Consider the following 26,665-nt stretch of genomic DNA (forward strand, 5'->3'; position numbering starts at 1 on the left):
AATGTGCGCCCCTGGTGCTGGGGGGACCAGTTCAGACTGGGTGCTGGAAGCATTGGTGTAGAGGTGGGAGAGGTGGGGGAGGCTGTGGATAGAGGGGGTGTCGGTTGAGAGGAGAGATGTGGGTCAGTTGTTTCTTTTGGGGAGCCTGGTGGTTCTAAAGGAGTCAGAGGGCCCCCGTGCCTCCCTCTCAAACCACTGTGCAGCACTAAGGGTCACTGAACACTGGGGGTGAAGGAGAGAGGGAGGGGTGCTTTTAGACGGCCATTGAACATAGAAGGGGGGGGGATTAGAACTGGTGACGAAGGTGAAACCAACAGGGGGACTAGACATCCACAGACACCACAGGCAACACTCATCAGAATGCATGCCTCATCATTTTACAACACATTTTAGCAGGCCTTGTCACTCGCCAAGCCTGCTCTGTTCAGCAGGCCTGGTCACTCGCCAAGCCTGCTCTGTTCAGCAGGCCTGGTCACTCACCAAGCCTGCTCTGTTCAGCAGGCCTGGTCACTAGCCAAGCCTGCTCTGTTCAGCAGGCCTGGTCACTCACCAAGCCTGCTCTGTTCAGCAGGCCTGGTCATACCTTCAAAGATCAAGGAGGGTTTTGACATCCTACTTAAACATGACCTCCCATGAAGTTTCCTAAGAAACTCTTTCTTTTCCTACCTGTGAAACTTTTCCGGTTAAAAACTAAAGCATTCTCACTGGGGGTTGTGTACATCCTACATAGTTTGGTGTTGCAGGTAGAATTACTTTGTCTTCGATTCCTATTTAGCCCTATTCCCATGTTTTGAAAATGTCCTTAAAAGCTACAAGAGCAAGTATGTTCAAGGCTTCGATGACATAACACGTTTGTGCATGTTTTGCAACAAATGGACATCTTAATTCACAATAAACACAATAATTCAATTCAGTCTCAAAGCGAGCACTGCTTTGCTTGCAGGGTGAAAGGCCACTACTTGGCTAATTAACTGTATGACTCCTCCACAGCAGTACTCATGCAGCTTGGGTACCTTCCACAGTTCCCCTCATCTCCCCAAACATATGGGTCTTGGAACGAAGAGATATGTGGGGAAATGTCTAGTTGTCTAAACATCCAGAATGAGCTGCGTTTCATTACAGAGCACTTGTAGGTGGATTCTCAGTGGAGTCTGCTAATCAGCCGCTGAACACATTTGCGGTGAAGCTCGTATGTAAATGAGATCTAAATCAGCCTCATTATGTATGCAGCATGTGTAATTTCCACCAGGAAGTGCTTGTCATGGAGGAATATGTTCCCTTTCGTTATGGAAATGATTAAACACTTACAGTACATTCGGAAAGTATTCAGACCCCTTGACTTTTCCACATTTGTTACATTACAACCTTATTCTAAAAGAGATTACATTTTTTTTAAACTCCTCAGCAATCTACACATAATACCCCATAATGACGAAGCGAAAACAGGTTTTTGCTCATTTTTTGCAAATGTATAAAACCTTAAAAACATAAATACCTTATTTACATAAGTATTCAGACCCTCTGCTGTGAGACTCGAAAATTGAGCTCAGGTGCATCCTGTTTCCATTGATCATCCTTGAGATGTTTCTACAACTTGATTGGACTACATCTGTGGTAAATTCAATTGATAGGACATGATTTGGAAAGGCACACATGTCTATATAAGGTCCCACAGTTGACAGTAAATGTCTGAGCAAAAACCAAGCCATGAGATCGAAGGAATTGTCTGTAGAGCTCCGAGACAGGATTGTGTTGAGGCACAGATCTGGGGAGGGGTACCAAAACATTTCTGCAGAATTGAAGGTCCCCAAGAACACAGTGGCCTCCATTATTCTTTAATTGAAGAAGTTTGGAACCACCAAGACTCTTCCTAGAGCTGACCGACCTGCTAAAATGAGCAATCGGGGGAGAAAGGCCTTGGTCAGGGAGATGACAAAAACACGATGGTCACTCTGACAGAGATTTAGAATTCCTTTGTGGAAATGGGAGAACATTCCAGAAGGACAACCATGTCTGCAGCACACCTCTGGTCAGGGAGGTGACCAAAAACCTGATGGTCACTCTCACAGAGCTCACAAATTCCTTTGTGAAAACGGGAGAACCTTCCAGAAGGACAACCATCTCTGCAACACTCCACCAATCAGGTCTTTATGGTGGAGTGGCCAGACGGAAGCCACTCCTCAGTAAAAGGCACATGACAGCCCGCTTGGAGTTTGCCAAAAGGCACCTAAAGACTCTCAGACCATGAGAAACAAGATTCTCTGGTCTGAGGAAACCAAGATTTAACACTTTGGCCTGAATGCCAAAGATCCCTATAGTGAGGCAAGGTGGTGGCAGAATCATGCTGTGGGGATGTTTTTCAGCGGCAGTGACTGGGAGACTAGTCAGGATCGAGACAAAGATGAACAGAGCAAAGTACAGAGAGATCCTTGATGAAAACCTTCTCCAGAGCTCTCAGGATCTCAGACTGTGGCAAAGGTTCGCCTTCCAACAGCACAACAACCCAAAGCAGACAGCCAAGACAATGCAAGAGTGGCTTCGGGACAAGTCTCTGAATGCCCTTGAGTGCAGCCAGAGCCCAGACTTAAACCTGATCGAACATCTCTGGAGTGACCTGAAGATAGCTGTGCAGCGACGCTCCCCTTCCAACCTGACAGAGCTTGAGAGGATCTGCAGAGAACAATTGGAGAAACTCCCCAAATACAGGTATGCCAAGCTTATAGTGTCATACCCAAGAAGAGTCGAGGCTGTAATTGCTGCCAAAGGTGTTTCAACAAAGTGCTGAGTAAAGGGTCTGAATAATTTCACTATGTAAATGTGATATTTCATTTTTTTTTTAAATAGATTAGCAATTAGCATTTAAAAAAATTAGATTAGCAAACATTTCTAAAAACCGGTTTTTGCTTTTTCATAATGGCCTATTGTGTTTAGATTGAGGAAAAAAAACATTTAATCAATTTTAGAATAAGGTTGTAACCTAACAAAATGTGGAAAAAGTCAAAGGGTCTGAATACTTTCCAAAGGCCAAAAGTAAACTCCAGTTTTTGATAGGGGCGACTCTTAGGAAGGAACTTTGGCATGGTAGGCTAGGCCTTAGACCAGGGATCATCAACTAGATTCAACTGCGGGACCATTATTTATTGAATGGATGGTCAGGTGGTCGGAAGATAATTACAAATAATTTGTAGATTGCAAATTGACTGCAAAAAGCCCAAACAGATATAATATTTGATTAGAACATAATCATTTCAAACCTCGCTTACATTTATATACAGTACGATCATGTCTCTCTATTATGCTTGGGAATTAGGGCATAAAATGAACACCAGCCCCTGGCAAATGCAGGTAGATTTAGGTATAGTCGGATATGAATGTCTGTTTCACCAGCCACGTTGGTGGGGGTCAATTTGCAGGGCTCTACAGTGGAGCATTATGTTCGCATTTGTGAATAAAAATAGACTCAAAGGTCAAGTATGAACATAATGTGCGATTTGTAGCAAAGAAATGCTGATGTAGTTGTTTTCAAAGTATTTCTGCTGCCTTGTTTCATAGCTGCTAATCGCACAAAGAAATAAGAATCCTACATCCCACCTTGCGCAGCAACAGGTTTGCACACTGTGAGTGAAGCGCTGATAGATTCATTTTTGGAGGCACAAGTACAGGTCAGTAAAGTGAGACAGATGTTTCATCTACTTGACACAGTGGCTGGTGGACCAAAAATACATTTTTAGGCCCCGGTGGGAATATTTGGGAACAGATTTCCCAAATTAAAATAACTTGGAGTTGATTTCCTGGTGTCTGTTGTTATGTTAGTCTTTTATGTCCAACAATGAAAATGTTTTGCTCAGTAAACTTGGGGGGCCAAATAAAACCAACGTGCCAACCTCGGCCCACAGGCCACCAGTTGGGGAGCCCTGCTTTAGAATATTATGCAAGCTTGGTAATGGAACTGTGACAAGAATGACAATTGGCAGGTCCATATTGATTTTCCATGTGGGGTTCGGCTCCGTATTGCCCTTAAGCTGGATGGATGACATGGGTGCCATTTCCATTGGGGCGTTTGATGTACATCTATTCATAATGTAATAAACTAGATTTAGTTTCATCTTTTATCATCCGTCCTTAACGAACAATGAGTCACGCTCTGCCTTTGATTTCTATCCCTCCTCCCTCCCGCCTTTTCTCTTTCACCTTCTCTATCCATCTCTCCATCTGTCACACATATTCAGCTTCCTTTTGAGCAAGCTGGACATACTGCAGATTGTGTCTTACAGGCTGTATATAGATCATGGGTACAACATGAATTGACCTGTTATGTGATTAATGACTGTAACTTCAGATATCATTAATGGCACATAATTAATCAATGAAAAACCTTCCTCCACACATGCTACACTTTATCCAGACAGAATAGACCCATGGGGAGGGTGGTCAAGGGCAAATGGAGCACCCCGCATATTGAGAGCTCACAGGGGGATGCGGCGGTGTTGGCGGCACCCTGTATGGTTGTCTCCTGGAGACAGAGGCTATCAAGCTGACCTTATACCCAGCACCGCTGCATTTCGACAGCTTACGTACTCGCTCCCAGGGTTTGACGTTTCAGCGTGGGGAGGAGGTAAGAGACTGTAAGGGTAGAGCGAAAGGACATGATCTCTAAGACCGACACCTACTCTATCCACCTTGGCCTCGGGAGGTACGACATACCTACAACTACAATACACCTCCATCACTAATAATACAACTCCAAATCGGCCTTTAACCCAGGCATTTAACCCAGGCATTTAACCCAGTCATTTAACCCAGGCATTTAACCCAGTCCTTTAACCCAGTCATTTAACCCAGTCATTTAACCCAGTCATTTAACCCAGTCCTTTAACCCAGGCATTTAACCCAGTCCTTTAACCCAGGCATTTAACCCAGTCCTTTAACCCAGTCCTTTAACCCAGTCATTTAACCCAGGCATTTAACCCAGTCCTTTAACCCAGTCCTTTAACCCAGTCCTTTAACCCAGTCATTTAACCCAGTCATTTAACCCAGTCATTTAACCCAGGCATTTAACCCAGTCATTTAACCCAGGCATTTAACCCAGTCCTTTAACCCAGTCATTTAACCCAGTCCTTTAACCCAGTCCTTTAACCCAGTCCTTTAACCCAGTCCTTTAACTCAGTCATTTAACCCAGTCCTTTAACCCAGGCATTTAACCCAGTCCTTTAACCCAGTCCTTTAACCCAGGCATTTAACCCAGTCCTTTAACCCAGTCCTTTAACCCAGGCATTTAACCCAGTCCTTTAACCCAGTCCTTTAACCCAGTCCTTTAACCCAGTCATTTAACCCAGTCATTTAACCCAGTCATTTAACCCAGTCCTTTAACCCAGTCCTTTAACCCAGTCCTTTAACCCAGTCATTTAACCCAGTCATTTAACCCAGTCATTTAACCCAGTCCTTTAACCCAGTCCTTTAACCCAGGCATTTAACCCAGTCCTTTAACCCAGGCATTTAACCCAGTCCTTTAACCCAGTCCTTTAACCCAGTCATTTAACCCAGTCATTTAACCCAGTCATTTAACCCAGTCCTTTAACCCAGGCATTTAAACCAGTCCTTTAACCCAGTCATTTAACCCAGTCCTTTAACCCAGGCATTTAACCCAGTCCTTTAACCCAGTCCTTTAACCCAGGCATTTAACCCAGTCATTTAATCCAGTCATTTAACCCAGTCATTTAACCCAGTCCTTTAACCCAGTCCTTTAACCCAGTCCTTTATCCCAGTCATTTAATCCAGTCCTTTAACCCAGTCCTTTAACCCAGCAGATACTGTATGTATAATGTACCTCAAAGATGATCAATTTAACTGATACCGCAGTAGGCCGGTTGACTGTTAGAACAAATAAAGCCTGGTTTCAATGAAGCCCAAGCACACTGCCTCTTGTTAAACAGGCCCTGAATGTCACATTGACCAGGTGTGTTTGCCTCTGTGCACCAGTCCTCTGGCGGAGGGATACAAAAGGTCATGTAGCACCTCCAGAGTGGTAATTGCAAAGCCTTTGGGTGCTGTAGTTCTGCTGATTATGTGAAATGGAATTTCTCACAGAAACATACACACACAGCAGTATTGTGGTAGGTTATGTCAACTGAATAAAAGTTGAAACACCCTCTAGAATTATGGTAATTTACCATTTCTATTCACTCATTCTCTCACTCACCTGAAAGCCCAAAGGGCCACCTCCAAACCTCTGGCCCAGGCTATACAGTTGAAGTCGGAAGTTTACATACACTTAGGTTGGGGTCATTAAAACTTGTTTTTCAACCACTCCACAAATTTCTTGTTCACAAACTACAGTTTTGGCAAGTCGGTTAGCACATCTACTTTGTCCATGACACAAGTAATTTTTACAATTGTTTACAGACAGATTATTTCACTTCCAGTGGGTCAGAAGTTTACATTCCCTAAATTGACTGTGCCTTTAAACAGCTTGGAAAATTCCAGAAAATGATGTCATGGAAATCAAAAGAAATCAGCCAAGACAGCCTTGGGAGCAGTTCAAACCACGTTCATCTGTACAAACAATAGTATGCAAGTATAAACACCATGGGACCACGCAGCCATCATACCGCTCAGGAAAGAGACACGTTCGGTCTCCTAGAGATGAACGTACTTTGGTGCGAAAAGTGCAACTCAATCCCAGAACAACAGCAAAGGACCTTGCTGGAGGAAACGGACCCAAAAGTATCTATAGCGACAGTAAAACGAGTCCTATTTCGACATAACTCTCCTTCCGTGGCCTCCAACTGCTCTTAAACGCAAGTAAAACTAAATGCATGCTATTCAACCGATTACTGCCCGCACCTGCTCGCCCGTCCAGCATCACTACTCTGGACGGCTCTGACTTAGAATACGTGGACAACTACAAATACCTGGGTGTCTGGTTAGGCTGTAAACTCTCCTTCCAGACTCACATTAAGCATCTCCAATCCAAAATTAAATCTAAAATCGGCTTACTATATCGCAACAAAGCATCCTTTACGCATGCTGCCAAACATACCCTCGTAAAACTGACCATCCTACCGATCCTCAACTTCAGTGATGTCATCTATAAAATAGCCTCCAACACTCTACTCAACAAACTGGATGCAGTCTATCACAGTGCCATCCGTTATGTCACCAAAGCCCCATACACTACCCACCATTGCGACCTGTACGGTCTCGTTGGTTGGCCCTTGCTTCATACTTGTCACCAAACCCACTGGCTACAGGTTATCTACAAGTCTCTGCTAGGTAAAGCCCCGCCTTATCTCAGCTCACTCATCACCATAGCAGCACCCACTCGTAGCACGCGCTCCAGCAGGTATATCTCACTAGTCACCCCCAAAGCCAATTCCTCCTTTGGTCGTCTTTCCTTCCAGTTCTCTGCTGCCCATGACTGGAACGAAGTGCAAACATTTCTGAAGCTGGAGACTCACATCTCCCTCACTAGCTTTAAGCACCAGCTGTCAGAACATTTTACAGATCACTGGACCTGTACTTAGCCAATCTGTAAACAGCCCATCTATCTACCTACCTCACCCCCATACTGGTATTTATTTATTTATTTGGGTCCTTTGCACCCCAGTATCTCTACTTGCAAATTCATCTTCTGCACATCTACCATTCCAGTGTTTAATTGCTATATTGTAATTACTTCGCCACCATGGCCTATTTATTTCCTTAACTTATCCCATTTGCACTCACTGTACATAGACTTTTTGCTTTATTTTGTTCTACCGTATTATTGACTGTATGTTTTGTTTATTCCATGTGTAACTCTGTGTTGTTGTATGTGTCGAATTGCTACGCTTTATCTTGGCCTGGTCGCAGTTGCAAATGAGAACTTGTTCTCAACTAGCCTACCTGGTTAAATAAAGGTGAAATAAAATTAAAAAAATAACCTGGCTGCTCAGCAAGTAAGAAACCACTACTCCAAAACCGCCATAAAAAAAGCCAGACTACGGTTTGCAACTGCACATGGGGACAAAGATTGTACTTTTTGGAGAAATGTCCTCTGGTCTAATGAAACAAAAACAGAACTGTTTGGCCATAATGACCATCGTTATGTTTGGACTAAAAAGGGGAGGCTTGCAAGCCGAAGAACACCATCCCAACCGTGAAGCATGGTGGTGGCAGCATCATGTTGTGGGGATGCTTTGCTGCAGGAGGGACTGGTGCAGTTCACAAAATAGATGACATCATGAGGAAGGACAATTATGTGGATATATTGAAGCAACATCTCAAGACGTCAGGAAGTTCGAACTTGGTCGTAAAAGGGTTTTCCAAATGGACAATGAACCCAAGTATACTTCCAAAGTTGTGGCAAAATGGCTTAAGGACAACAAAGTCAAGGTATTGGAGTGGCTAACACAAAGCCCTGACCTCAATCCTATAGACAATTTGTGGGCAGGATTGAATAAGCGTGGGCAAACAAGCAGGCCTACAAACCTGACTCCGTTACACCAGCTCTGTCAGGAGGAATGGGCCAAAATTCACCCAATTTATTGTGGGAAGCTTGTGGAAGGCTACCCGAAACGTTTGACCCAAGTTAAACAATTTAAAGGCAATGCTACCAAATACTAATTGAGTGTATGTAAACTTCTGACCCACTGGGAATGTGATGAAAGAAATCAAAGCTGAAATAAATAATTCTCTCTACTATTATTCTGACATTTCACATTCTTAACATAAAGTGGTGATCCTAATTGACCTAAAACAGGGATTTTTACTCGGATTAAATGTCAGGGATTGTGAAAAATTTAGTTTAAATGCATTTGGCTAAGGTGTATGTAAACTTCCGACTTCAACTGTATATAATGCAGTAACCACTTCCTATGTTTCTACCTACTACTATTACCTACCTACCTAGAACAATTACTAAGGACATTTACAGTACCAGTCAAAAGTTTGGACACACCTACTCATTCAAGTTTTTTTTAAATTATTATTATTATTTTTTTTTACTATTTTCTACATTGTAGAATAATAGTGAATACATCAAAACTATGAAATAACACATATGGAATGATATAGTAACCAAAATTGTTAGAACATTTTAAATATATTTTATATTTGAGATTCGTACTAGCCACCCTTTGCTTTGACAGTTTTGCACACTCTTTTCATTCTCACAACCTGCTTCATGAGGTAGTCACCTGGAATGCATATCAAATAACAGGTGTTATTTCTTTAAGACATGATGAACTTTTAAAGTTTCTTCAAGTGCAGTCGCAAAAACCATCAAGCACTATGATGAAACTGGCTTTCATGAGGACCGCCACAGGAAAGGAAGACCCAGAGTTACCTCTGCTGCAGAGGATAAGTTCATTCGAGTTTTGAGCCTCAGAAATTGCAGCCCAAATAAATTCTTCATAAAGTTCAAGTAACAGACACATCAACTGTTCAGAGGAGACTGCGTGAATCAGTCCTTCATGGTCGAATTGATGCAAAGAAACCACTACTAAAGGACACCAATAAGAATAAGAGACTTGCTTGGGCCAAGAAACACAAGCAAGGTTCCGGTTGGAGCGAGCGGTCGCATCTACACTTCGGTCCGCAGGTAGTATAACTTTTCATTACATTTCGTTATAGTACAACGGTTTGATTTGTCTAATCTTAGCAATTTCTTCTTAGCCAGCTACATAGCCGTCTTTGTATCAACGACAATTGCATAATTATCGTATTTCGTCGTCCTAACGTAGTCTACACTGCTATCTGCCCAGCAGCTAGCTAAGCAGCTAGCTAACGTCCACTGTCCACTAGCACTGTAGAAACTATTACACTCAACTGAACGACTCGATTAGCGTAGTGTCAGCTAGCTACATAGTTGTCTTCGCTGTCTTCGTATCCAAGATAATTGTGCAGTTTAGAGTGTGTAGACTTAGAGTGATTATCTTAATTTACCGAGGTTAGCTAGCCAGCTATTTGTCGTCCTTAACGTAGGAAATGCTGCTAGCTAGCTAGCCAACAGCTAGCCAACCTCTACCGAATTGAACTCCAACTACCCGGTCAACATTCCGTCGCTCCACAGGTAGTATCACACTTTCATTTCACTTCATTACAGTACAACGGTTTGATTTGTTTGATCGTAGCTAGCCAGCTACATAGCCGTCTTTGTATCTAAGACAATTGTGTAGTCTAGAGCGATTTTCTAGGTTAGCTGGCCAGCTATTGTCGTTCTTCTAACGTAGCTAGCCAGCTAGCCCCCGAATAGCAGCACTGTAGTAACTATTACAGTACAACGGTTTGTTTTGTTTGATCGTAGCTAGCTAGCTACATAGCCGTCTTTGTATCTAAGACAATTGTGTAGCCTAGAGCGATTTTCTAGGTTAGCTGGCCAGCTATTGTCGTTCTTTTAACGTAGCTAGCCAGCTAGCCCCCGAATAGCAGCACTGTAGTAACTATTACAGTACAACGGTTTGTTTTGTTTGATCGTAGCTAGCTAGCTACATAGCCGTCTTTGTATCTAAGACAATTGTGTAGCCTAGAGCGATTTTCTAGGTTAGCTAGCCAGCTATTGTCGCTCTTTTAAAGTAACGTAACGCAATTAACCTGCTAGCTAGCCAGCTAGCCCCCGAATAGCAGCACTGTAGAAACTATTACACTCGACGGAACGACTTGATTAGTGTAGTGTCAACATCGCACCCACTACCAGCTAGCCTACTCCAGCAGTACTGTATCATTTTCAATCATTTTAGTCAATAAGATTCTTGCTACGTAAGCTTAACTTTCTGAACATTCGAGACGTGTAGTCCACTTGTCATTCCAATCTCCTTTGCATTAGCGTAGCCTCTTCTGTACCCTGTTAACTATGTGTCTATCTATCCCTGTTCTCTCCTCTCTGCACAGACCATACAAACGCTCCACACCGCGTGGCCGCGGCCACCCTAATCTGGTGGTCCCAGCGCGCACGACCCACGTGGAGTTCCTGGTCTCCGGTAGCCTCTGGAACTGCCGATCTGCGGCCAACAAGGCAGAGTTCATCTCAGCCTATGCCTCCCTCCACTCCCTCGACTTCCTGGCACTGACGGAAACATGGATCACCACAGATAACACTGCTACTCCTACTGCTCTCTCTTCGCCCGCCCACGTGTTCTCGCACACCCCGAGAGCTTCTGGTCAGCGGGGTGGTGGCACCGGGATCCTCATCTCTCCCAAGTGGTCATTCTCTCTCTCCCCTTACCCATCTATCTATCGCCTCCTTTGAATTCCATGCTGTCACAGTTACCAGCCCTTTCAAGCTTAACATCCTTATCATTTATCGCCCTCCAGGTTCCCTCGGAGAGTTCATCAATGAGCTTGATGCCTTGATAAGCTCCTTTCCTGAGGACGGCTCACCTCTCACAGTCCTGGGCGACTTTAACCTCCCCACGTCTACCTTTGACTCATTCCTCTCTGCCTCCTTCTTTCCACTCCTCTCCTCTTTTGACCTCACCCTCTCACCTTCCCCCTACTCACAAGGCAGGCAATACGCTCGACCTCATCTTTACTAGATGCTGTTCTTCCACTAACCTCACTGCAACTCCCCTCCAAGTCTCCGACCACTACCTTGTATCCTTTTCCCTCTCGCTCTCATCCAACACTTCCCACACTGCCCCTACTCGGATGGTATCGCGCCGTCCCAACCTTCGCTCTCTCTCCCCCGCTACTCTTTCCTCTTCCATCCTATCATCTCTTCCCTCTGCTCATACCTTCTCCAACCTTTCTCCTGATTCTGCCTCCTCAACCCTCCTCTCTTCCCTTTCTGCATCCTTTGACTCTCTATGTCCCCTATCCTCCAGGCCGGCTCGGTCCTCCCCTCCTGCTCCGTGGCTCGATGACTCATTGCGAGCTCACAGAACAGAGCTCCGGGCAGCCGAGCGGAAATGGAGGAAAACTCGCCTCCCTGCGGACCTGGCATCCTTTCACTCCCTCCTCTCTACATTTTCCTCCTCTGTCTCTGCTGCTAAAGCCACTTTCTACCACTCTAAATTCCAAGCATCTGCCTCTAACCCTAGGAAGCTCTTTGCCACCTTCTCCTCCCTCCTGAATCCTCCTCCCCCTCCCCCTCCTCCCTCTCTGCAGATGACTTCGTCAACCATTTTGAAAAGAAGGTCGACGACATCCGATCCTCGTTTGCTAAGTCAAACGACACCGCTGGTTCTGCTCACACTGCCCTACCCTGTGCTCTGACCTCTTTCTCCCCTCTCTCTCCAGATGAAATCTCGCTTCTTGTGACGGCCGGCCGCCCAACAACCTGCCCGCTCGACCCTATCCCCTCCTCTCTTCTCCAGACCATTTCCGGGGACCTTCTCCCTTACCTCACCTCGCTCATCAACTCATCCCTGACCGCTGGCTACGTCCCTTCCGTCTTCAAGAGAGCGAGAGTTGCACCCCTTCTGAAAAAACCTACACTCGATCCCTCCGATGTCAACAACTACAGACCAGTATCCCTTCTTTCTTTTCTCTCCAAAACTCTTGAACGTGCCGTCCTTGGCCAGCTCTCCCGCTATCTCTCTCAGAATGACCTTCTTGATCCAAATCAGTCAGGTTTCAAGACTAGTCATTCAACTGAGACTGCTCTTCTCTGCATCACGGAGGCGCTCCGCACTGCTAAAGCTAACTCTCTCTCCTCTGCTCTCATCCTTCTAGACCTATCGGCTGCCTTCGATACTGTGAACCATCAGATCCTCCTCTCCACCCTCTCCGAGTTGGGCATCTCCGGCGCGGCCCACGCTTGGATTGCGTCCTACCTGACAGGTCGCTCCTACCAGGTGGCGTGGCGAGAATCTGTCTCCTCGCCACGCGCTCTCACCACTGGTGTCCCCCAGGGCTCTGTTCTAGGCCCTCTCCTATTCTCGCTATACACCAAGTCACTTGGCTCTGTCATAACCTCACATGGTCTCTCCTATCATTGCTATGCAGACGACACACAATTAATCTTCTCCTTTCCCCCTTCTGATGACCAGGTGGCGAATCGCATCTCTGCATGTCTGGCAGACATATCAGTGTGGATGACGGATCACCACCTCAAGCTGAACCTCGGCAAGACGGAGCTGCTCTTCCTCCCGGGGAAGGACTGCCCGTTCCATGATCTCGCCATCACGGTTGACAACTCCATTGTGTCCTCCTCCCAGAGCGCTAAGAACCTTGGCGTGATCCTGACAACACCCTGTCGTTCTCAACCAACATCATGGCGGTGGCCCGTTCCTGTAGGTTCATGCTCTACAACATCCGCAGAGTACGACCCTGCCTCACACAGGAAGCGGCGCAGGTCCTAATCCAGGCACTTGTCATCTCCCGTCTGGATTACTGCAACTCGCTGTTGGCTGGGCTCCCTGCCTGTGCCATTAAACCCCTACAACTCATCCAGAACGCCGCAGCCCGTCTGGTGTTCAACCTTCCCAAGTTCTCTCACGTCACCCCGCTCCTCCGCTCTCTCCACTGGCTTCCAGTTGAAGCTCGCATCCGCTACAAGACCATGGTGCTTGCCTACGGAGCTGTGAGGGGAACGGCACCGCAGTACCTCCAGGCTCTGATCAGGCCCTACACCCAAGCAAGGGCACTGCGTTCATCCACCTCTGGCCTGCTCGCCTCCCTACCATTGAGGAAGTACAGTTCCCGCTCAGCCCAGTCAAAACTGTTCGCTGCTCTGGCCCCCCAATGGTGGAACAAACTCCCTCACGACGCCAGGACAGCGGAGTCAATCACCACCTTCCGGAGACACCTGAAACCCCACCTCTTCAAGGAATACCTAGGATAGGATAAGTAATCCTTCTCACCACCCCCCCTTAATGATTTAGATGCACTATTGTAAAGTGGCTGTTCCACTGGATGTCAGAAGGTGAATTCACCAATTTGTAAGTCGCTCTGGATAAGAGCGTCTGCTAAATGACTTAAATGTAAATGTAATGTAAATGTAAGCAATGGACATTAGACCGGTGGAAATCTGTCCTTTGGTCTGATGAGTCCAAATTTGAGATTTTTTGTTCCAACCGCCATGTCTTTGTGAGACGCAGAGTCGGTGAACGTATGATCTCCGCATGTGTGGTTCCCACCATGAAGCATGGAGGAGGAGGTGTGATGGTGCTTTGCTGGTGACACTGTCTGTGATTTATTTTGAATTCAAGGCATACTTAACCAGCATGGCTACCACAGTATTCTGCAGCAATACGCCATCCCATCTGGTTTGCGCTTAGTGGGACGATCATTTGATATTCAACAAGACAATGACCCAAAACACACCTCCAGGCTGTGTAAGGGCTATTTGACCAAGAAGGACAGTGATGGAGTGCTGCATCAGATGACCTGGCCTCCACAATCACCTGACCTCAACCCAATTGAGATGGTTTGGGATGAGTTGGACCACAGAGTGAAGGAAGTGCAGTCAATAAGTGCTCATCATATGTGGGAACTTGGAAAAGCATTCCAGGTGAAGCTGGTTGAGAGAATGCCAAGAGTGTGCAAAGCTGTCATCAAGGCAAAGGGTGGCTACTTTTAAGAATCTGAAATCTAAAATATGTTTTCATTTGTTTAACACTTTTTTGGTTACTACATGATTCCATTTGTGTTATTTCATAGTTTTCATGTCTTCACTATCATTCTACAATGTAGAAAATAGTACAAATAAAGAAGAAAAACCCTTGAATGAGTAGGTGTGTCCAAACTTTTGACTGGTATTGTATATGGATATGTCATGCTATATGGGGGCCAGATTTATTGTCTGATCGGAGTTCTATAGGGTCAATAGTTAGTTCAATAGAGTCACACTCACCCATTCACTTACATACAGAAGCACTAGCGTTATGCTAGGTCAGGCTAACTTCTATGGTGCCTAGGCCTCTCCTCCAGTGACAATAGATACAAATAAACACTTACCTGCATTAAGACTTGGTCTATCAGTGAGCACTTACCTCCACTGCATTGTGTCCACTGTTCTCATCCAGGTCCTGCTTGCCTGTCAATCAAAATGACACCAACATAAGAGCTGACGGAAACATGAGGCCAAAATCAGTGGCGTGTGTGTGTTTTTGGTTTCATTGTCCTTGTGGGGACCAGATGTCCTTACAAGGATAGTTAAACAAGGACATTTCGGACACTTGGGGACATTTCACCAATCCCCACAAGGAAAAATAATATTTTAGATTTATGGGTTAGGTTTAGGGGTTTGGGGTTAAGGTTAGGTTAGGTTAAGGGTTAGGTTTACGGTAAATAGAATTTTGAATGAGAAACAATTGTTTGGTCCCCACAAGGATAGTAAAACAAATGTGTGTGTGTGTGTGTGTGTGTGTGTGTGTGCGAGCGTGTGTGTGTGTGTGTGTGTGTGTGTGTGTGTGTGTGTGTGTGTGTGTGTGTGTGTGTGTGTGTGTGTGTGTGTGTGTGTGTGTGTGTGTGTGTGTGTGTGTGTGTGTGTGTGTGTGTGTGTGTGTGTGTGAGAGAGCATGTGTGTCTGGAGAGTAGTATCACAGTATTGCATGTTAGTTTAGGTAAGGTGCACAAACACATGTGTACACAGATACACACCTGACGGGGAGCCCTGTTTGCTGCGTAGCTCCAGGGTGCCATTGTTCTTAGCTGATACTCCCTTCGAGCCCTGTTGTTTCTCCAGCTCCCCTACACAGGACAGAAGACAGTCATCAGAGAGAGAGGGAGAGTGAGACAGGCACAGCGGGAGAGTGAGAGAGAGACAGACACAGCGGGAGAGTGAGAGAGAGAGAGAGTGAGAGACAGACAGACAGACAGACAGACAGACAGACAGACAGACAGACAGACGGAGAGAGGGAGAGAGACAGAGGGAGAGAGACGGAAAGAGAGAGAGACGGACAGAGAGAGAGACGGACAGAGAGTGTAATGAACAGAGAGTGTGTAGGGGAGGGATGGGTTGGACGGAAGGAAAGGAAGAGAGAGGAGAGAGTAAGAGGGATGGAGGGGGACAAAAGAGGATGAGACGGACAGAGACAGAAGCACCAACAGTGACGGACAATGAGAGAGGAACGTAGACAACAACTGCAGAAGAGATAGAGAGAGAGTGAAAGGAAGATAAAGAGAGAGACAGAATGAGTGACAGGGGCACAGACAAAGGGAACAGCATCTGCAAGGGAGACAGACAGACATAGAGAGAGCCAGACAGAGTGACAGCAGCAGCGATAGAGACAGTGACAGACAGACAGACATAAAGAGAGACAGTGACAGCAGCAGAGACAGAGTAACAGATAGACACAGACAGACAGACAAAGACAGACAGACAGACATAAAGAGAGACAGAGAGTAACAGCAGCAAAGACAGAGAGTGACAGACAGACTGACAGACAGACACAAACAGACAGACAGACATAAAGAGAGACAGAGAGTAACAGCAGCAGAGACAGAGAGTGACAGACAGACAGACAGACAGACAGACAGACAGACAGACAGACAGACACAAACAGACAGACAGACATAAAGAGAGACAGAGAGTAACAGCAGCAGAGACGGAGAGTAACAGACAGACAGAGACAGACAGACAGACAGACATAAAGAGAGACAGAGAGTAACAGCAGCAGAGACAGAGAGTGACAGACAGACAGACAGACAGACAGACAGACAGACACAAACAGACAGACATAAAGAGAGACAGAGAGTAACAGCAGCAGAGACAGAGAGTAACAGACAGACAGAGACAGACAGACAGACATAATGAGAGTCAGCAGTAGCAGTAGAGACGGAGACAGTGACAGACAAAACAGAAAAACAAGTGGGAGCGAGTCCTCTGCCTCCTCCCGAGAGTCACTCAACTCTACACGGTGTCCCAAATGGCACCTTATTCCCTACGGGGCCTTGTCTAAAGTAGTGCTTAGGGAATAGGCGTAGACCTACTCTCTATCGCTCCAATTCCGCTGAGCGGTTGATGATGATTGCCTGTCATTTCCATTGGCGACAGCTAAATGTTGCTGTGTCCCCACTGACTGCTTGGGTCTATAATCCTGCTGCAGCTGTACTCCAGTAGGATGACTGTGCAGAATAGCCCTTTTTCAAGTCTCTTTCCTCATGAGAAATAGTCGGGAGTGTTGTGTGTGTCTGTTTTTTCATGTGTGTTTGTGAGTGAGTCTGTGAATGTATGTGTGTCTGTGAATGTGTGTGCTTCCTTGCTCCAAACTTAGGTGACCTTTTGAGTCACAGCAACATCCCCCAGCGTATCTCCAGTCCAACGGAGGGAAAAAAAGGGACTAAAAAAAAATAAATAGCTCATCCAAAATAATGTATGAATCATCCATCCCTCCATCCAACAGGAATTCCCTTTCATTTCTCAAAGAGGAGAAATAAACAATACAAAACCGGAATAGGCCGCCGCAGGCTTATTTACACGAGTGCTAACAATGGGGCGCCTTCGTAGAGGAGGGGAAGAGGTCGGCCGTGTGTGTGTGTGCCAGTGATTGTGTGTGTGTATGTGTTCATGCATTGGCGCTTGGCTTTGTCTGAAAATGGGGGTGCAAAAGCTTTTAAAACGGTTTCTTAACAGGAGAAACCCATTTTTATGAACAGAACACAACGATCTTTCTTAGGTTTTGCCACAATAAATGATATTGAAAAGGTGTTTTAGTAACTAGATTACTAATCTCCCCCCCCTTAAAATCCCACCTCAAATAATTAATTAACAAGTCTGAAACTGGAGTTTTGCATTTAAATTTGGTCATTGATCATGTTCTCATAATAATAATATTACAAACATATTATTAACTTATCATTATTATCATTAAACTTGTGTACAACAACCATAGTAAGTAGGCTACATACACTGAGTGTACCAAACATGTTGCCCTCAGAACAGCCTCAATTCATCAGGGCATGGACTCTACAAGGTGTGGAAAGCGTTCCACAGGGATGCTGGCCCATGTTGACTCCAATGCTTCCTACAGTTGTGTCAAGTTGGCTGGATGTCCTTTGGGTGCTGGACCGTCCTTGATACACACGGGAAACTGTTGAGCGTGAAGAAGCCAGCAGCGTTGCAGACAGTGGAGGCTGCTGAGGAGAGGACGGCTCATAACAGACTGTAACGGGTGAATGGAATGGCATCAAACACCGGGGAACCATGGAAACCACGTGTTTGATGTATTTGATATCATTCCACTCCAGTCATTACCATGAGCCTGTTCTCCCATATTAAGGTGCCACCAACCTCCTGTGGTTGCAGTTCATGACACACACCGGTGTGCCTGGTACCTACTGCCATACCCCGTTCAAGGGCACAAATACACAATTCATGTCTCAGTTGCCTCAAAGCTTAAAAGTCCTTCTTTAACCTGTCTCCTCCCCTCCATCTTTAACCTGTCTCCTCCCCTTCATCTTTAACCTGTCTCCTCCCCTTCATCTTTAACCTGTCTCCTCCCCTTCAACTTTAACCTGTCTCCTCCCCTCCATCTTTAACCTGTCTCCTCCCCTCCATCTTTAACCTATCTCCTCCCCTCCATCTTTAACCTGTCTCCTCCCCTCCATCTTTAACCTGTCTCTCCTCCTAACCTGTCTCCTCCCCCCTCCTCCCCTTCATCTTTAACCTGTCTCCTCCCCTCCATCTTTAACCTGTCTCCTCCCCTTCATCTTTAACCTGTCTCCTCCCCTCCATCTTTAACCTGTCTCCTCCCCTCCATCTTTAACCTGTCTCCTCCCCTTCATCTTTAACCTGTCTCCTCCCCTCCATCTTTAACCTGTCTCCTCCCCTTCAACTTTAACCTGTCTCCTCCCCTTCATCTACACTGATTGAAGTGGATTTAACAGGTGAGATCAATAAGGGATCATAGCTTTTTGCCTTTTCATTTTATACACCAGTGGTGCAACTAGTGGTTTCTTTCCGCACTGAACCAAAACAGTGGCGGCTGTGAAGCAAAACTTTCAAACCAAAAACACGAATCTTGTGGAGACAGAGGTGCAAAATGCAATCTGTTAATTATTATAATCAAGTGCCTGTGAGTATGTATGTGTGTGCACGCTAGTGTGTATGTGCACATGTGCATGCATCCTGTGCTAGTGTGTATGCATGTGTGACTTCCCGAAAGCAAACAGACAAACTCGCAAAACACACACACAAGCACTAGCACACACACAAACCCAAACACCACTCTCCTCCACATCTCTTCTCCCTGGCTGCTTTCAGGAGAGCTGCCCTCTCCCTTGTTCTGGTTTTGTCCAGAGTGTTTGGCTGCTCTGTACCAGAGAACACTAACAGAAGGTCAGTGGCCAGGGTCTCTGTCAGGAATCAGACTGGGAGACAAACACAAACATGCCAACCCTGTCCAACTATTTAGAGCACCAGACGCGCTCGGCAAATTGGAGATTCAACTGGCGCGCATAGCACATGCCGAAATGGGGTCCCCCCACGCTCGTGCACGCTCTGTTTGTGAGTCTGATCGCAATTATAGAATTGTATCAAATCAAGTCCATACAAGGTTGGAGTACTTTCTTCCCTGACAGCATCCCATGTACACACATGGTAAACATCACTAACAAGATGGAGATCGAAAGAACACACAAAGGGCCTTTATTCTTGGACTTTTTAAAATGTTATTAAACAAATAATAACACGTTATTTGTTTAGATACAAAATGTACAAACGTCTTATCCCCGATTTAAAAAAGCTGCTCTGTGTGTTTCTTTCAGTCTCCTCACTCTCCTCGTCTGACATAGCTTTACTGACTGGATGCAACAACAATGATTTACTAAATGAGCTGCTCTGTGTGTTTCTTTCAGTCTCCTCACTCTCCTCGTCTGACATAGCTTTACTGACTGGATGCAACAACAATGATTTACTAAATGAGCTGCTCTGTGTGTTTCTTTCAGTCTCCTCACTCTCCTCGTCTGACATAGCTTTACTGACTGGATGCAACAACAATGATTTACTAAATGAGCTGCTATTTTGTTTGGGACCTATGCTTACTTCATGGCCTCTATAGCTGATACCGAACACTCATTCATTCTTCATCGCGCAGTCTTCTAAAAATCCCAACTCCATTTAATGCCAAGATGGTTATATTTATATTTGATTATACTTTTGTAATGCTTTTTGTGACGTGGATCATAGTTCCAGTCTATCAGGTTGCGTGATTATCGTAATGTTACGTGGAAAAAAACAACTAATGGGACGCATAATGAAATATCACACTTGCACAAATGAGACCAGTTATTTTCGTATAGCAAATGCGAGTGAACTGCTGGCACTTTAGAGACCACTGAATGTCCATCTTCTTAGCTTGAAACAATTAGTGTTTACCTTTCCGCAGCTCACAGAGTCGAAAATAGATTTGTCAATGTGTTCACGTACAGCTGACAGTTGGCAAACTCAGCATCCAAACAAACAGGAGGAGGGGCAGACACCGGGTAGCTACGTCGAATAATGATGTATTCATCTCCATGTCCGTTGACACAAACTCCATACATGTCTGTGTGTTGCAGCTCGAGAATCGGGATGTTAGATTTACTTTTTTATTAAAATGTAAAACAAATACAAAATAAAAATAAGGCCCTATTCATTTCTGCGTACTTTTAACTGGGATCTCGTACCTGCGTACAGGGACAGAGAATTGTGTAGTTGGAACGCAAAATGCAGAGCCATGATTATACAGAGCCATGATTATACAGAGCCATGATTACACAGAGCCATGATTACACAGAGCCATGATTATACAGAGCCATGATTATACAGAGCCATGATTACACAGAGCCATGATTATACAGAGCCATGATTATACAGAGCCATGATTATACATAGCCATGATTATACAGAGCCATGATTATACAGAGCCATGATTATACAGAGCCATGATCACATGGAACTATCTTCCATATCCATTTACTCAGCAAACAGCAAAATAACATTTAAAACGTGGATTAAACAACATCTCATGGAACAGAGGGGACTGTGAGGGGACACACACACACAGAGACACTTTTAGTTGTGTTGCTTGTATATGGTTGTATTTTAAATGTGTGTGACTGTCCTTGTCTATCAGTGAATCAGTGTCATGTTTATAGTGTTTTTGTGGAACCCAGGAAGAGTAGTTGCGGCTTCTGCTAAGGATAATGGAGATCCTTATAACCAAATAATAAACAATTAGACACAATCATGTACACATGCACACACACTCAGGAAGACATGCACACACACTCAGGCAGACATACACACACACTCAGGCAGACATGCACACACACTCAGGCAAACACATACACACAGACACACACGCACATACACATGGCCCGAGTCCCCCAGGCAGAATAGAAACACAACCATTCCCTGACTCTTGTTTTTCAGAAACGCATCAGAACAGAGTGTATGATCTCAGTATTGGCATGAATAATTGTATCTTTGGTGTAGTCGTTGATGTTAGAGATACAATAATGTCATTTGCATGGGTACTAGGAGGAATATGAGCATGAACACAGTTTGGTTATGTAATGACATCAACGTATACAAAGACATGTAGACACAGACACATGCATGTAGACACAGACACATGCATGTAGACACAGACACATGCACACGTAGACAGACAGATAGACTGTTGACATCTTCCTCTCCACATTGTTAGCACTTCCGTAAATAATCCTGCGGTACCCTGATTCCATTTTCTCCTCTTTGAGAAATGAAAGAGAATCTCTGTGCGGATGGAGGGATGGATGATTCATACATTATTTTGCATGAGCTGTTTCTTTTTCCCCTTTCCCTCTTCACCTGAGTTTGGAGCAACGGAGCACACACACACACACACACACACACACACACACACACACACACACACACACACACACACACACACACACACACACACACACACACACACACACACACACACACACACACACACACACACAGTACTCACATTCAATGCGTATCTGTTCCATCTCTGACACCTCAGCAATGGACTCCTTCAGATCTTCTAGAAACTTGAGCAGCTCCTCGGCGCTCTGAGCACAGAAGTTGAGCACCTGCTTCTTGTCTGAGCCGAAGGGTGAGATGATGGTGATGCCATGGGGGTAGTCTGAGGAGGAGAGATGAGAAGGAGATTACTTTTTTTTACATAATAGTGTTGGCTAATAAGAAGGATGAAACGATATCGCCAAATGTCTTCCTCATATCGATATCCAATGATATTGGTGCCCACCACTAATAGTTACATATTGCAATAGACCCAGATTGGCTAAAGGCATTTGTACGTTGGTCAAATAGATCCATGAACTAGTTTGTGGAGTATTCAAGGATGTAACTGTACTGGTCTTTTCACAATAACAAGTATGATGGTTTAAATCACTAAACAGAGATGAGTTCCCCCAAAGCAAAGTAAAGGCTTGATCCATCACAGCCAGGTAACTAAAGAATGAACCATTTTCTCACATCTTCAACTGACACAGTAGCAACAAAAAATATCAGAATGCTTTTGTTCTCCTTCCCCAAAGAAGGGAATGAGGCAAAAGAGCCAATAAATTCATTGGGGAAATGAGATTAGTCGCTACTGTTTTCTGTTTTCATTTCTCACTATCCGTGCTCCGGTGCGCCTCGCTCTCCCCTTCGCTCTTTTAAATGGCACTTTGACGATGGAGGCACTGCATCTTTCATGCCCGAGGCGTGAAGAAAAGAATATCCCTGTATGATAGATTTCATATGAAAATATCACCTGCCTGGCTGAATGCAGAGTGGTGGGAGGATCAGGAGGAGAAACTAGATAGGGGGCCACATCCAAACTCCCCTTTTTCCAATAACCCCGCGCGACCAGGTCTGATTCCATTATCAAAACATACATTTCTTCTCCCTGCCAAATCCCCGTGACAATAACTCAACCCTTCTGGGCTGGCTGGCTTTCAATTGCACAACCTGTTCAGTTTTGATGCTGATACATTCCATGCAAATATGTTGGTTTGTCAGTTACATGTATGCATGCATGTATATATTATGTATGCATGCATGTATATATTATGTATGCATGCATGTATGTATTATGTATGCATGTATGTAAAAATGTGCTTAAGAAGTCACATAATAAATTGCATGGACTCAATAATAGTGTACAATAATAGTGTTTAACGTGATTTTTGAATGACTCAGCTGAGCAGTGAATTTCAAACACAGATTCAACCACAAAGATCAGGAAGGGTTTCCAATGGCTCGCAAAGAAGGGGACCTATTGAAGTTTTTAATTACACTTTGGGTGGTGTAGTAATACACCCAGTCACTCCAAAGATACAGGCGTCCTTCCTAACTCAAGACGTCGGAGTGGAAGGAAACCGTTCAGAGGCCAATGGTGACTTTAAAACAGTTACCTCCAAAATACTAACCTAAATGCCAGAGTGAAAAGAAGCCTGAAAATATTGAAAAACATGCATCCTGTTTGCAATAAGGCACTAAAGTAAAACTGCAAAAAAATGTGACGAAGAACTGTACTTTATGTCCATTATATTTGCTGCAAATCCGACACATCACTGAGTACCTCTTCATATTTTCAAGCAAGGTGGTGTCTGCATCATGTTATGGGTATGCTTGTCATCGGCAATGGAGTATTTTTTTATATAGAAAGAGAAACGGAATAGAGCTAAGCACAGGCCAAATCCTAGACCTGGGCCAGTCTGATTTCTAACAGACACTGGGAGACAAATCCACCTTTCAGCAGGACAGTAACTTTGCTTAACATCACGATATTGAATGTTCCTGAGTGGCCTAGTTACAGTATTGATTTAAATCGTCTTGAACATCTATGGCAATACCTGAAAATGGTTGGCTAGCAATGATCAACAACCAATTTGACAGCGCTTGAAGCATTTTGAAAAGTATAATGGCCAAATTTTGTACAATGCAGGTGTGCAAAACTCAAAGACTTACCCAGAAGGTCTCACAGCTGTAAACGCTGCCAAAGGGGATTCTAACATGTATTGACTCATGGTTGTGAATAATTATGTAAATTAGATGTTTTTGTATATAATTTTCAATACATTTGCTAAAATGTCTAAAAACATGTTTTCACTTTGTATATGGGGGTATTGTGTGTCGATGGATGAGAAATGTTTTTATTTAATCCATTTTGAATTCAGGCTGTAACAACAAAATGTGGAATAAGTCAAGGGGTGTGAATACTTTCTGAAGGGACTGTATGTACGTATGTACGCATGCATGTATGTGACCCATGTGAGAATCAAACCCATAACCTTAGGGTTGGCTATGTAATATGGTAGTTTAGTAGAGTCTTTTTATCCAAATAAATTGAGTTATGTATGATGTACTTAAATCAAGGCTAACACAATGTATTCTGGGTAATCTATGTGACTGGGGTTGCTAGCACCATTTATCTGCTTCATTCCCTTTTGCTGTTTTCTACTACATTCTCCCGCTCTCTCTCCCTCCCACCGTTTATATCCCTCCTCTCTTTGCTGATGTCCTATTCTATGATAGTGGTGTAAATGTCTCAAAAAGGGATGTACTTTGAAGGATCTACTTGCAGATCAAGATAACATATTTCGGCACGGCTTACTGCTTGTTTCACTTTAACTTGCCATGGCAACATCGGTTAAGAAAAAGTTTTCGTCCCTCCCAGTCTCTCTCTCTCTCCCAGTCTCTCTCTCTCTCTCTCTCTACCAGTCTCTCTCTCTCTCTCCCAGTCTCTCTCTCTCCCCCTCTCCCCCTCTCTCTCTCTCCCTCTCTCTCTCCCAGTCGCTCTCTCTCTCCCAGTCGCTCTCTCTCTCCCAGTCTCTCTCTCTTTCCCAGTCTCTCTCTCTCTCCCTCTCTCTCTCTCTGTCGCTCACTCTCTCCCAGTCTCTCTCTCTCTCCCAGTCTCTCTCTCTCTCCCTCTCTCTCTCTCCCTCCCAGTCGCTCTCTCTCTCCCAGTCTCTCTCCCTCTCTCTCTCCCAGTCTCTCTCTCTCCCAGTCTCTCTCCCTCTCTCTCCCAGTCTCTCTCTCTCCCAGTCTCTCTCTCTCCCAGTCTCTCTCTCTCTCCCAGTCTCTCTCTCTCTCCCTCTCTCTCTCTCCCTCCCAGTCGCTCTCTCTCTCCCAGTCTCTCTCCCAGTCTCTCTCTCTCCCAGTCTCTCTCTCTCCCAGTCTCTCTCTCTCTCCCAGTCTCTCTCCCAGTCTCTCTCTCTCTCCCAGTCTCTCTCTTTTCCAGTCTCTCTCTCTCCCAGTCTCTCTCTCTCTCCCAGTCTCTCTCTCTCTCCCAGTCTCTCTCTCTCCCAGTCTCTCTCTCTCTCCCAGTCTCTCTCTCTCTCCCAGTCTCTCTCTCTTTTCCAGTCTCTCTCTCTCCCAGTCTCTCTCTCTCCCAGTCTCTCTCTCTCTCCCAGTCTCTCTCTCTCTCCCAGTCTCTCTCTCCCAGTCTCTCTCTCTCTCTCCCAGTCTCTCTCTCCCAGTCTCTCTCTTTTCCAGTCTCTCTCTCTCCCAGTCTCTCTCTCTCTCCCAGTCTCTCTCTCTCTCCCAGTCTCTCTCTTTTCCAGTCTCTCTCTCTCCCAGTCTCTCTCTCTCTCCCAGTCTCTCTCTCTCTCCCAGTCTCTCTCTCCCAGTCTCTCTCTCTCTCTCCCAGTCTCTCTCTCTCTCTCTCCCAGTCTCTCTCTCTCTCTCCCAGTCTCTCTCTCTCTCCCAGTCTCTCTCCCAGTCTCTCTCTCTCTCCCAGTCTCTCTCTCTCCCAGTCTGTCTCTCTCTCCTTTGGAGGGTGAGTAGTGATGCTGGTGTTAGGTGACTTACACTCGTTCTCAAACAGTGAGAAGTGCATGCCCAGGAGGCCCAGGGCTTTACAGAAGGTGTAGGCTGCTGAACTCTTCTTCTTCGGACACAGCTTCAGGATCTGAGGGTAAAAAGACTCTTGTCTTAAAATAGCTAGGTGAGACAACCACATATCACACTCGTAGTAAGTGCATTTTTCCTCAATAAAGGAAAGACGGAGATGTCAATCAGAACATCAAAATAAGAACCTATTCAGGATGTCTTGTGTTCCACTTTAAAAACATATTAGTGTGGTTTTATGGACACAGATCAACCCTAATCCTGGACTTAAAAGGCTTTTTCTATTGAGATTCTCCATTGAGCTTGCTTTCTATTCCAGGACGAACTGTGACTGGAAAACAGCCCTAAAGAGCATAACAAACATAGGTAGCTTAGAGGTTAGAGAAGTTGCCTAAAGAATGTGGGCAAGCCCCATCCATCACCCTTGTGGCCTTGAGCAAGACACTTAACCTCCAAAAACTGTGTTGTGGGAGCAGAGTAAACCGTGTTTCCATTGTAACAGATGGGCAGCAATTATTATTCTCTTCTATTATTGTCAAAGCCTTTCTCTTCAATCTCAGTCAGCACTGCAGGTGTTATTGTCAGGTTAGGGTTGGGTTTAGGTGATGTTTGGGGTAAGGTTTTAAGCCTTGCTTTCAACAGGCTTTGAAGTTTGCTTCACATGGGTGTTTCCTGTTCAAGGCACTGGAGAAAAAGCCATTCAAGTCTCAATGTGACCTCTGTGTTAAAATAAAGGATAAAAAAATCCATCATCAGTCAGAGAGGATCAACACAGCATATTCATATCATCCTACTAATAACCTTCAGAGAGACAATTTACGCAGGATAGCTTTCTCTCTGTGACAAATCCTGTTTCCAGTGAATGTGACATAACAGCACTGCAACTTTTTATATTTTTTCAAGGATGTGTTTGTGAGTGTGTGGGGGAAAACAGCTATGCCTTATGGG

General features: G+C 44.9%; 1 protein-coding gene across 1 annotated transcript in view; it reads right to left on the reverse strand.

The window, feature by feature from the left end:
- LOC135537105 (IQ motif and SEC7 domain-containing protein 3-like) overlaps window positions 1-26,665 on the reverse strand; it is a 117,203-nt gene that overhangs the window by 1,808 nt on the left and 88,730 nt on the right. The window contains 4 exon segments of the mRNA XM_064963301.1: window positions 14,913-14,956; window positions 15,523-15,612; window positions 21,846-22,004; window positions 25,679-25,778. Coding sequence (XP_064819373.1) covers window positions 14,913-14,956; window positions 15,523-15,612; window positions 21,846-22,004; window positions 25,679-25,778 — 393 coding nt within the window.

Source organism: Oncorhynchus masou, unplaced genomic scaffold (assembly GCF_036934945.1).
Source record: "Oncorhynchus masou masou isolate Uvic2021 unplaced genomic scaffold, UVic_Omas_1.1 unplaced_scaffold_711, whole genome shotgun sequence".
Classification (NCBI taxonomy): Eukaryota; Metazoa; Chordata; class Actinopteri; order Salmoniformes; family Salmonidae; genus Oncorhynchus; species Oncorhynchus masou.